The sequence below is a fragment of the Taudactylus pleione genome, unplaced genomic scaffold (genome assembly GCF_031769625.1).
Source record: "Taudactylus pleione unplaced genomic scaffold, aTauple2 ptg000184l, whole genome shotgun sequence".
Taxonomy (NCBI): Eukaryota; Metazoa; Chordata; class Amphibia; order Anura; family Myobatrachidae; genus Taudactylus; species Taudactylus pleione.
In genome coordinates, this window is record NW_028284586.1 from 1,794,061 (window position 1) to 1,807,389 (window position 13,329).

The following is a 13,329-nucleotide window of genomic DNA, read 5'->3' on the forward strand; positions in this document are numbered from 1 at the left end:
AGTGAAACATTCGCGCAAGTGTAAACTTTTCACACAACTGAGGATTATAACGGCTAATTGGATTTGTCTTTTTTGTACCTGTAACTACTTCAATGTGCTGTAAATGATTGTTTGCAGCACAGCAAAGAAGACCACCTGCAGCTACTCAAGCCCAACCACTTCAGGAAGAATTTGCTGGTAATTTGTTAAAATATTTTGACAATAAGGCAGTGACGTGCAGTGAGGTATATAGCTGGGGAGGCACTGGCTAGTATCAGAGGCTCTGCCTCACCTGACCGCACATCACTGCAATAAGGAAACTCATTGCATTTTCCTCAGCTATATTTATTAGTCCATTCAATTAATGACAAAGTAGTTACCCTCCACTGCTGCCAATTAATAACTTAATCATTTGAAACTGATTAACCTTTGAAAAAGTGTATTTATTTACAATTTTTTTTTTAGTGACAAGAAATGCAATGTCTGCAGGATAATAAAAAGCTTAAAGTCCATTTTTTTATCCTTCACATAAAATACAGTAGGTCCATCTGGTGCCTTTAAGCAACAGTGCTCTAGTGACATGCCAACAGCAAATGTTGAAAGTGAAGATGATGTCCTTTCACCACCACATTTCACATTGTCGCCGGCTCCTGTAGTGGATTCTGGTAAGGAACTCACATCCTAGGAACATTTTACACAAATAATACCCCTTTCACACTTAGGGCCTGAATCAGCAAGGATTGCAACTGCGATTACGTATGCAATTGGCCGATAGCTGCGTATGTGTGAACCGTCCACTGCGATCAGGACTGCGATCGCAGACCCATCGCAGAGTGATTGACAGGAAGTGTCGTTTTGGGGTGGTGACACGAAACGCAGGCATGCCAGTGTGTTTGAATGCGGTTGCAGGGACGTGCATAAATTATCCACTGCGATGCCATACGCAGTTTGGCCTTTCACTGCATGTGATGAGGTTAGCAAACGGTCTGAGCTTGTGCCAGTGTGCATGAGGCTCCGATTGTACGGATGTGTGTAAGGTAAAGTGGGCATAGTGATCGCAATGGATTAGCATATCAATGCAGTGAGACTGCGTGTGTAATCGCTATTGCAATCCGTATTGAATCAGGCCCGTAGTTCAAAAACCCGGGTTTTTGCACACGAACGCACATCAACTCTGGTTTTTGCTATGTGCGAATGCAAATGTCCCAGATCGAAGTGCCAGGTCCACGACCCTGCTCTGCAGGAGGCTCGGGGAACTGCCAGATTGATAGACCCAGAAATTTCCCTGCTCTTACTGTATATCTGAAAGAAGGTTATTTTAAAAAATTAAATAAACCAAACACCAAAATGAACATATGTTTAAATAGTCAGGATATCAAATTACCTGTCAGACATTAGTCTATTATTTTTTAGATACTATGTTCAATCATGTGTTCGATTTGCAAATTGAATATTAGTAAATCAGGTGATCCTATGTTCGTCTATGTAAAAGTACCGATATTTTGAAGATATTTGATTTTGTAGGGGATTCAAGGCCTGATTCAGAGATGTACGCTAACCCGATGGTCACGATTGTTCCGATGGTGAACCCAGGCTGTGATCTCGATCGCAGCGCTGGGATCACGCAAATGCAGCAAGGAAGTGTGTGACACCACTTTCTACATTTGCATTTTAAATGGACGAAATTGCACAGCCACTTGTGTGTGGCTGTGTAATTCCATTCATCTCTGAATCAGGCCCTCAGTTTTATATTCGACTTTACATTTGATTTTGACTAGTAAATCTCTGATGATAAAACTCCAGTGTAAAGTAAATCAAATGCAAAATCAGTACAAATCCAAAATCGAACTTTTGTAAATATTCTGTAGCTCCTGCCTCACGCTGTAGCTCCTGCCTCACGCTGTAGCTCCTGCCTCACGCTTCATAGGTCATCACTACATGGACCCTTCCTCCTTGTTTTACCACTCAGCTGCCCCTCAAACTCACTGTTTTGAGTTCAACTGCTTTTATTATATACAGCTTGTGCCTATGTGACATTTGTCCCAAGTCATCACACAAGTTCCTCCCAATCAATTGGGTTATCTTCTACTGATTAACCCCCTCACTGTCACAAATCTTAGTACAAGTGGTAGTGGTGGGTTACAACAGTAACAGCAGTACTCCTCCTCTACTACCAGATGTTAATACAGTAACATGAATTAACCTCTTAGATCAGGGACGGGGAACCTCAGGCTCAGGGGCCATATAAGGCCCCCGGAATCATTTGGTCTGGACCTCGGAGTTTTTTTCTGCTAGCCTCATCTGGCTAGCGGGGTGCCTAGAATGACACCCTGCAGCCAGAATCTATGTAGCAGTGCAGTCTGGAGCGTCCTTAGGACGCTTCAGACGGTCACACCACTGCCCTTACAGCTCCCTGGAGCATCCTGAGGATGCTCCGGGCATTGCTGTAATCACCGGTGATTGTGACCCTGCAACCGTGTGACATCACACTGAGGGGGGCGTGGCCTACACCGGGCCCACGAATATGTTGTATATATCAAAATGGCCCTCGGCAGAAAAGAGGTTCCCCACCCCTGCCTTAGTTGTTTCTGATGTGTGTGCTCATCATATTTAAACATCAATATACTGTAACAGATGTTTTTAAACAGTCCCTACACAAATTAGAGCTCTTTCATTAAAGAACACATTTGGTGTGATTCTGAGCCAGTCGTAGTTTCAGTAGCAGCTGCATCTTTTTGCGCAGTCGCTACTGCGTCTTTATGGACCATTGGCCTACGGCAGACACAGAATGTCCAACTCACTATGGGCGTTGGTGTCAGTGGAACTGCATCTTCAAATGCAGTTTCTGACACCGTAACCCCATGCTCACCCATTTATCATAAATAGAGAGCTGCAGTTTTTGCACCTGGATTCACCCACTTAATTTTATATCAGACAATGTAGAAAGACCGTCAGCACCATGAGGCAGCATACCCTCTCTTGTACAAAAGAAGGGAGTACACACATATTTGTTCTATTTTTACTCAGAAGTTTGATTTCAAATGTCTTTGTTTCTGTAGGTAAGCAACGGATGTGAGACGCCAGAGCTGGGCATCTCAATGCACTAGACCGCAGTTAAGTCATTAGCATATTTTTGTAAATCTGTGTACAGAATCACAGTCACAACTGGATTTGCAATAATCTCTGAATTAGGCCCTTTATCCCTAGGTGTTCTCCCTGATTGTTACCTTCATGCATTGTATATGTATGTCTTTTTGTTGTTTTATCTTGACACACTGTTCACACCCAACATTGTTACACTGTCTCGCGCACACACAGTTTGATATGTTTAATTTTCTTCTAAATACAGAAGGATATAGATGCATATAAAGTTATTGATGATGGTGGCTGCTCCTCACCCCTTTGTCCCGGATGTTATCTGGCGGCCATTTTGTTAGTCCGATGCCTGTATTGGTCCAGTAAAGACGTGTTTTCTGCAGCTTTGCATCCTGTCTGGTCATCCAGCATCATCTACAGTCCTCTCCCATCCATTTGCGGAAAATGTAGTTTTTCCGTAGCACAGGGTAATATTTTTTGGTGATCACTGTATATCAGCTTCTAAGGGGCCACATAATTTGAAAGAGATTATAGGTTATAAACAGACAATAAGTCCCCTCTTTTTTAAAACAAGTGACCCTTAAAAATTGGAAGCCGAGTATGTGAAGGTTTTCATCAATACCTTGACTCCATACATTTTCTGTAGTGTAGGAGGTTTTACCTGGTGATCATACTTATCACCAGGCAATAATCTCTATGGGGACACATAGAGCCTGATTCAGATATGAACTTAAACCCAATGGTTTACGTACATATTAGATTGTTGTGGGTCTGCTCATGTGCAGAACGAGTCCTGCGTGATCGCTCACCGTCCCCTCTTAGCCACAGCATGATTGACATGCTGTGGCATTTGGGGTGGAGATGGGGTGCTGACTGGTAATGTTGCACTAATCGGTGGCAACGTTTTGTAGACATGACAAGTCCAGGGTCTGCATCACCAGTCGCAGACTTCCTGGACCTGGCAGAGGGGTTCCGATGGCCAAGCTGAGTAAACTTCTGCTTACGCAGCCTGACCAAGGGCAACGACCATGCGATGGTGATCCGAACCAGCGTCAATGGACACTGCACTCGGATCGCATGCAGGAAGTGTCTATTTCCTACAGACACCTCCTGCTGCATTTGCCTTTTAGTTGAACGATATTGAACAGCTGCTTCCCCTGTGCAATAACATCCACAACGGAATCAGGCCTATAATTTGAAAGAGGGCATTTCTCATTCATTTTTCTTTTTTTGTAAAAAGTGATGGCACTTCTTGGTCCACATCAGTGGCTTATGTTAGGACCAGTGGGGGAAAGGTAAAACCTTTTTGTTATTCAGGCACTCACTGAAAGTGTGGCTCATCCACCACAGCGAAGGGATGATGCTGTTCAGTTAGAGATTTTCCCATACAAAGCTCTTTTTATTGTATTCCATATACCTGTTCTTCACTTAAAATCTATTTTTAGCTTTGGCTGGACATGGATACAATTGCACTACTGGGGCAGGAATTAATTTCATGTGAAGTCAGCTGGTATAATGGTTGGAGACATGTGAGATATCTTATTTGAAGAATCCAGAGAGAGTCTGTGCAGTGGAAGTGAAAGCTGGCAGTTTTGAGAGAGGGAGATGAAGAGGATGTACATTACAGTATTTACAGAACATGTGGAAGGACCATACGTTTGACTGCATTTTGATACAGTTTATGGAACCTAATAAAGAACTGAATTTGATTTCAATTTATTACTTATGGGAAATACATTTTCCTTTAATATTATTTTGTTTAACACTCCATGTTACAAGAACAATTTAACTGCACTAATTAAGGGATTATTCTAATTGGACTAGAAGCTCCATTGAAAGTAATGGATAAAATATGTAATAGAGAAATAATTAAAATAAGAAATAATTCATTACATCAAGCGATTTTTGTACACTTTACATCTGTATAATGTGACATTTTTATAGATGACTAATTTTGACAAGTTTTGCAAATAATCAGGATCTTTCAAATTAAGCAATTCAAATAGTGTGTTTCCCTCCAATGCGCATAAAAGTGCAACACAGCAGCCTCAAGGAGGTAGAACTTAGATGAGGCTTTTTCCCACAACCTCAAAGAAAGCAATAAATCATACAAAACTCAGTAAAACCTCCCATTGGTGCTCCAGAAATAAATAAATAAAGAACATAGTCACATTCCTTTCTTCCACACTGGTGTAGTTGTATCCCAATCACACAAATTATTCTCTTTAATGGATTCCCTCCAGATTAAAAAAAACTTCACGTTCCCTCTCCAAAACAGTTGTAATCACTCTCATGTAGAGTTAGCATGTGAATAAAACATATAAGGAAGGGAAAAAAATAGTGTCATTTCAATTTTTAATATATGACAACAGAATACAATGAAAATGATTTTTTAAGATGATTTTAAAATTGACATGTGCTCCAAAAAGGCAGAAATAAAGGTAATTACAGCAGGGCTTTTAGAACTATTAGCAACAGAAGTTACCAGTTCTATAGGGCTTGATGTTATGTAGTCCACGGAGTTCCAGGTCCCCTCCTGGTTCTTTAAGCCACAGCCAGGATAATGTCCTCTTTCTAAACTTGTGCGCAGCACAGGCTCCAGCCAACGCGTTTCCACCGATCCTCGGGTCTTTTTCAAGGCAAATGAGCATAAATGTATCCATTCACTTAATGTCCTTAAATACCCTCTCCCACCAATCCACAAAACAGACAAACGTAATTAAATTAACATATTACAGCTGTCCTAAATCAAATCCTACCAATCCCCACACAGTACATCTTGAAACCTATGTTAGCCTTTGCTAAGATACAGGGGATACATAAAAGAAGATCTAGTCATATGAGTGTCACATGACCACAGCAAAATCCCTGCCTATGAACAGACAGTCTCAATTATCAGGTCTCCGGCACAATCGCGGCTGAATGCAGCTCTGTATCCACAAAATACGCTGTGGTAAAACTGCATATTGTTTCTCCTGCTTCCAATTACGCATACCAGATCTCGTCGTCAGTAGTGTCAAAGTGTGCAGTAGGTGGTTCCAGAACTGGTCCGGAGGCTCTGTAATGTTATTGGATAAGCTTATATGATGGACTTGTCTTCATAGTAATCCATATGTATGGAAGTTTGTTCCTTTGTCTCATTGGTCCTAAAACTCTGCAATACAGTATTATTGAACATATCCTTGTGACAGACTTCTCTCCTTAGTAATCTATGTACAATATATGGAAATGTGTCTCCTTGTCTCATAAACATCGAGGGGAGCAGCAGTGGGGATATATACTTTCATTATTCATGGTATGCTCAGCGAATATTGAGATAGGATATAGTATACTAAATCCCACATATAAAATACACTAAAATAAAACCAGAGATATGGTAATTAGTAAGTAATGCAATGGTTAAAAGCAGTGCAATAATTTAAAAACATAAGAATAAAAAAGCATAAGCTAAAAGAGTAAAAGAAGGCATATTAAAACTTAAACATGAATGTAGGATCTAAACATGCTTGTAAATATCATAAATATACAAAAAATATATTTTTATTTTTTATAAAAAACATTTTAACTCAAAATCTGAGTTTAAGCCACCAGGTGTCAGCATGTTAAATTCATAGATGTATTTCATTTCACATCTAGCTATCTGGCTTCCGAGGTTATTTCTACGCCAGTTTTCTTTAACTAGTTTAACACCTGCAAAATTCTTAATATATGTGGTGGAACAATTATGCACCTTTTTAAAATGTAGGGATAGTGCAATGTGAACCCCCCTCAGGGGTCTGAAGGTCCAACCTATATAAAACAAATTGCATGTACATTGAACAGCATAAATCAAATTTTTTACATTACATGTGATAATATTATCTATATTGCACTTCTTCCCATTAATAATCAGCTCTTCCATCATTTTAGAAATATCTCCCTTCTTAACTTCCTTACAGACTACAAATGTAAAAACTTTTGGACATGATCCTACTTACAGGTTTATTAGGATAACATGCACTTCTCACTAATTTATTTGCTAAATTAGGAATTTTTCGATACATGCATTTGGGTTGTTTTGGTATAATTTCTCAGAGAGTCGGGTCCTTCTTCAATAAGGCCAATGTTTACGCAGAATCTTCTCTATTTCCTTATAGTTTAGTATTGTAACCAGTAATAAAGGCCCATGGAAAAGTATCTGATTTATCCTTATCTGTTTGTAGATGTTTGACCAAAAGATCCTTTCTTTCAATCTTGTCCACATTTTCAACTGCTCTATCAATTGTTGTATGGTCATATGCACAGGCAATAATTAATAACAATAGCTCTCATCTCTTTTGCTTGATCACAATAAATCTGGTTATCCATACAATTGCATTTCATTATTTTTAGCTGACCACCTGGTATAGCTTGAAGCCAATCTTTGTGGTGGCAACTGCTAGCTTGTATATATGCCTGGGAGTCTGTAGGTGTAGAAAATGTTTAGTACAAAAATGATCATCTTCACTAAATAGTAACATCTAAAAAATCAACAGAGGAAGTGCTGATATTAAAACTCAGATATATTCAATAAATTATAATAGTCATCTAAAAGGGAACGGTCACCACGTCAAATAAATAACACGTCATCTATGTAATGCCGTCTGGACATCAGGTTTGCTCCAAAGGGGTTGTGGTCCCAGATGTAGTCTGATTCCCACTGTCCAGTGAAAATATTAGCATAACTTGGTGCCCATCACAGTGCCAACTTTCTGTAAATAAAAGTTTTCTTTAAATTTAAAATAATTATTAGATAAGATAAAATATACTCCTTCTGTTAAAAAGGTCTGTAAATCAGTATTCAATACACTCCTATAGAGGTAATTACTCACAGCTTTAATTCCTGCCTGATGTTCTATTATCGTATAAATGGATTTTACGTCAGCAAAAATGTTGAATCATCCCACCCAGTGACTGGTAATACATTCAATAAATTCCTCATGTCTTTTAAGTGCAATTTATTTGTGGAAACTAAAGGTTGCAAATAAAAATCTTTGTATTCACTCAAACTTACTGTAACTGATTCAACCCCGGAAACAATAGGTCTTCCCGGGAGCATTTCAAGGGTCTTTGTGGACCTTTGGGAGTATGTAGACCATCATGGGTTCAGGGTTGAAAAAGAATATTTGTTATTTCTCATCCAGTACTCCCAAACTTCTGTATTTATCCAATAAAATCTCCAATTTTTTCAAAATATTGTAATGATAGGCGTCGAAATCCCGACGCCTATCATTACCCACCCACCGACATCCCGACACCCAGCATAGCAGAAACAAGTAGAACCCAAACACTAGGGGCATCATTTATCAACAAGTTTTATCACTCACAACGAGTGTTAAAAATTATTGTGTATGGTAAATGGTGCTCCAGCCAATCAGCTCCCAACTGTAATTTTTCAAACAGTTGACAGTTGCTAGCTGATTAGCTGAAGCACCATTTATCAAACGCAACAAGTTTCATCACTCGTTTTAAGTGATAAAACTCATTGATAAATGAGGCCATCGAAGAGAAAGCATAAACTAAACTGAATATTTTTTCCCAGTTATCCACCCCCCAATTCATCGCCAATCTCCCGGTCCCGGATTTTAGTAAATTGTGGAATGAATAGCATCATCCGAGATAAGATTATATATCAGGGTTACAGCATGGGTCAGAGCAGTAGGGCTGGCACAAAGGTGCTCAAAAAGCATAAAGCCATATGTAATGCGCCTGAGGTTCCTAGAAATTGTAGGAAATGGCAGACCTGTAGATAATGCCAGTTATCTCCCAAAGATAAATTCCACTTATCACACACGCCTTGAAAGGGCATAATTATGCACTCACTCATCAGCTGTCCAACTCGGAAAATACTCACATCAAACCAATGTTAGAAAGCTCTAAAATCTTCCCCAGGGGGGTGAAACGGTCATTTGATAAAAATTACATATAAGTGGAGGCTAATGAGGAGATAGAAGGATTCTTTCTAAGAGACTTCCAGCAAGACAGTGTGGATCCTAAAGTGGTATGGAAGGTACTGGGATAGGTGGGAAGCCATGGAGCTATGGAAATAGTAATAGTCAGTGCCTGTTTCTCAATCTGTACCCAATCTGTTTTGTTGTATCCACTCTGGATCATTCTAGGATTCTAGTGAGGATAAAAGTATGGTAATACCCCTGAATATTAGGGAGCCGTAGACCTCCCTAATATTTTTCCGCCTATACATCAATTCCAGCCTTCCACTTCCCTAAACAAAGTCCCTACATGTCTAGAAACCGTCGTGGAGATATCTTAATGGGCAAAGTTTGCAGGAGGTAGAGAATCTTGGGGAAAGAGTTCATTTTAAGGATACCCATCCTCCCAAACCATGAGAAGGGTCTAGCTCTCCAGGACTGTAAATCTAAATGTATTTTGGCCAGCAGAGGGGTAAAATTAGCCTCAAATAGGTGATTCAGCTCTCTAGTAAGAACAACACCCAGCTATTTCAATTGAGAAGCATGCCAAGTGAAGGGAAAGGCAGTCTTAAGGCCAACTATCAGTTGAGGGGATACTTAGATGTTCAGGGCAATCAACTAGGAATAGTCGACCTTGAAATTAGAAAGGTCACCAAATATCCTAAACTCATCCAGCAGGTTTGGTAGGGAGATTAGCGGATTCATAATCATCTTCAAAGTGGGCCAATTTGTACTCCTTATCCTGTAATATATATCCTGATTTATCAGGGTTCAACTTAGTAGATAGCAGGTATCCCTGTCTAGTACCATTATTAATGTCAAAGGAGCTAGAGAGGAAGCCATTGACTCTACTTCTAGCAGAGGGAGAGTGGTAAAGTGAGAGTATGCATTGGTAGCAGACAGGACCCAATCCCAAGTGTCCCAGCACCCCAGCCATGAAACTCCAGTCAATCTTGTTGAATGTCTTCTCAGCTTCTATGGACAACAAGATCGCTAAGTCATACATTGAAGAGACATGGTGAATAATTTGTCATTGTTTATTTGTCACAGCATTAAATGATAATGTAATGCCAATTGTAGTTCCACATACTGGGAATGATACTGAGCCGCATGCAATCTGCACCTAATGCTGATCTTCATCTAGCTGAGTGATTTTTCTGCTACTATGCATGAGTTACACAGAGTGTACGCACAAAGGTGCTGGTGCGATTGGGTCAGACGGTATCAGAAACGGGGCAGAAAATTGATGGGCGGTGACTAGGAGATTGTTAGAAGTGCAGGCAAATGTTGTCTGTGTAATGGGAGTGTCATCAGCGTGTCAGTGATAGCGGCTGCGTTCACAGCCACAGGAGGCCAGAGTCAGACGAAAAAACTGCCCCTGCCATAGGGTTGGTGCAGGTGTTACTGGTGCAAGTGATAGTGCGCAGATGGTGGTGTCTAAAGAATCACCGGCGGTTTTAGAGCGTGTAGAGATGCTGAAAGTGGGAGTCTCAGTCCTTGTACATTCAGACACAACAGGGGAAGGACTGATACTAGAATTTGCATATACAGACACAAGAGCAAACGCAGCTGCTCCCATCTCTGAATCAGTCCCACAGTATCTTTACTTTTAACCTTTTTTTGAGATTATTACATTATATGCATTGATTTTGCAACACAATGTGGTGTTATGAGAACATTTTCCAACAGGTTTACCTGCTTGCCCTGTTTTTTCAAAATATTGTTGGTGGGATCTGATCTCAACTTATAATAGGTGGTATGGCCTTCAAGTAATTTGTTGACCTCTAACTTGTACCACACCGTATCCATAACCACCACCCCCCACCTTTATCAGCGGGTTTGATGATTAAATTAGTATTAGTTTGAAGATATTTTAAGGCCGATCTCTCCTTGAATGTGAGATTTAATTTCCCATTTTTCCCCTCCAGATTGTTTATATCTTCCTGGACAAGGGCACTAAAAGTATACATAAATGTACCCTTTATGTGGGATGGATAAAACATTTATTTACCTACTGTATTAGATTAAATCTCTCTACATTAATTGCCCTCTTCTAATTCCTCCATAAGGAAACAATTCCTTAAAGATAATTTTCTCATAAAATTATGTATATCTATAAAGGTGGAAAACGTATTGATATTATGTGAAGGGGCATATTTTAAATCCTTTTCAAGTACTGAAGTCTCATACCTTGTTAATTTGTGGTTACTGATTTTGAAGATTTTAACTTTTTTCCTATCTATATCAGTTTCTTGTGGAGTATTCAAGGAGTTAATGTTAAAATTTCTTCCATTCTTTTTCCTCTTATTTTTTCTTCTTTTGTTCTGTAAGATCGACTTTCTCTTCTTTTATACTTGTAAGGGACTATCTTGGAGGGTATGCATGACTTACCATACCTAAAAAAAGTATGGAGTTTTCATTTCTGATATCACTAAGGGGCAAATATCTATTCCTAAGGGGAAGCAAATGTTGTAAAGAGCTGCCACCTGAATATCTTTCAGAATGGCTTCCAAAGTGGACTCTTTTCATTCTTCTCCACTCTGGACTCCAATCTATGTTACTGAACCTTTTACTGTGGGTTTGATTTGGATACCTTCTACTGGTATTCCTTCCTTCCAAATGTGCAATACAGTAGGTCTTGGATCTTCATGGCTATACCTATTTTGGTTTTCTATCGGTCCATTTTAATGATGTCTCTGATTTCTTTTAATTTTTTGGGGGGTCTAAAACCTTTATCTTTTGTCCTTCTTATAATTATTCCCCACAGAAGTATTACAACCATGAGACATAGCAACAGATAATTTTTTTTATAGTTCTGTTAGAACTCTCACTTAGATTGGATGACATTTCCATATTTGCATTATTATTGTCAGGGGTTCCCATACTCACCTCTATTTTGTCCCTATTGGACTTTTTAATTTTATGGTCTATAAGAATACATTAATTTCTCTTAATGCTATGTTCAATTCTCTCTTCCAATTCCTTAAATTCTTTCATATCTTGGAAAGGGCTGATTAGCTCCTTATACATAGATATTGTTAAAAAAATGGGTCTTTTCTATAGAGGATATAGGCCCTCATTCAGAGCCGCACGTTAACAACAGTACGCTCGTTGCGTTCCGATGTTGACTAACCGCGCATGCGTCGGTGTTACACTGCGCATGTGCGTACGGCAGATTGCGAACTTTTTTTCTCTCGTTCCTAAAATAGCGTACAGGAAGTGACATGTCAAATGTGATTGACAGAACAGGGCGTTTTTGGGTGTTGACGGGGGTGGAGATGAAAAAACGCAGGCGTGGCGAGGCGTTTTTGGGGCGTACATACATTAGCAGATGCGAACGTCAAATGTGTTCGGATCGTCTCATACGTCACTGAAACATCCGCTTTCCCTTCAAAATGCTCGCACAGCTTAGGGTCAGGATTACTCGACCACATTGGCGATGGCCTTCTCCTCCGTCCCGGGACTCCACGATGGTGCAGCGATTAATCGCGGCTGGTCAGTAAAGTAATTAGTGTTGGATTGAAATCCAGCTTGGTATGTGTTTGGAAAGCAGTTTTTTGGGATAGCACAAAAGCGTATGCAGGTGGAAATCAGAGCTGCTAATGTCATGATTACACAATCAATTAGCGTACATTTTTGGGGTTTTATTTTGGCCACAATTTGGTGGTTATGGCCTATTGTAACAATAATGTCATCATCTTTTAATTTGCTCCCCTTTTTTTTGGTTTACTGTGGAATTTGCATCGCTATGTGATTTTTTAAACGTTCCTTAAAGAGGCCTTTTTTTTTTTTAAAGAGGGTCAGTTTTTGCGTTTAAGGCCAGGATTAAATGTAACCCATTTGTACAATAATGTCACAATACAATGTCAGTGTTTTGTTTTTAATTTATTGTTTACACACAAACAAATTGGCCTAATATTGTATTGCCTTTTTTTGTGGCCAAGATATTTGATCCAAAAAAAAAAATAACATAACTACTAACATAAGCGTAAATACAAAATTTAAAAACATTTCACAAGAAAGGAGAGGGAAGTTTTGACCAGAAAGGAATATGAGCCAAGCACAGAAGGAGTGTGGGAAAAGTCGCCATTGCTGTCACCGTTTTCTCGCCCGTTTGGCTGGGTGAGGGTGGGCGCCAGACCGGGTCCGGGATGCCATCGGGCTGGCCTGTCCAGAGGCAGATGTTGTGGCCTCTGGACTAGGCACAGGGCTAGGCACATTTGGAGGATTGGCTGATGTTGTGCCAGAGGTGGAGGATCCGGATGTTCCGGCAGGAAGGGAGGTCGGCTCCACCATGTGCTGGCGA

General features: G+C 39.9%; 1 protein-coding gene across 1 annotated transcript in view; it reads right to left on the minus strand.

Moving 5' to 3' along the window:
- Positions 1-9,690: 9,690 nt before the first annotated feature.
- Positions 9,691-13,329, minus strand: part of LOC148519687 (uromodulin-like) — a 79,667-nt gene continuing 76,028 nt past the window's right edge. Inside the window, exons 14-16 of the mRNA XM_088476191.1 lie at positions 11,214-11,274; positions 10,849-10,979; positions 9,691-9,998 (exon numbers count right to left, since the gene is read on the minus strand). Coding sequence (XP_088332317.1) covers positions 9,691-9,998; positions 10,849-10,979; positions 11,214-11,274 — 500 coding nt within the window. The remainder of the gene's footprint in view (positions 9,999-10,848; positions 10,980-11,213; positions 11,275-13,329) is intronic.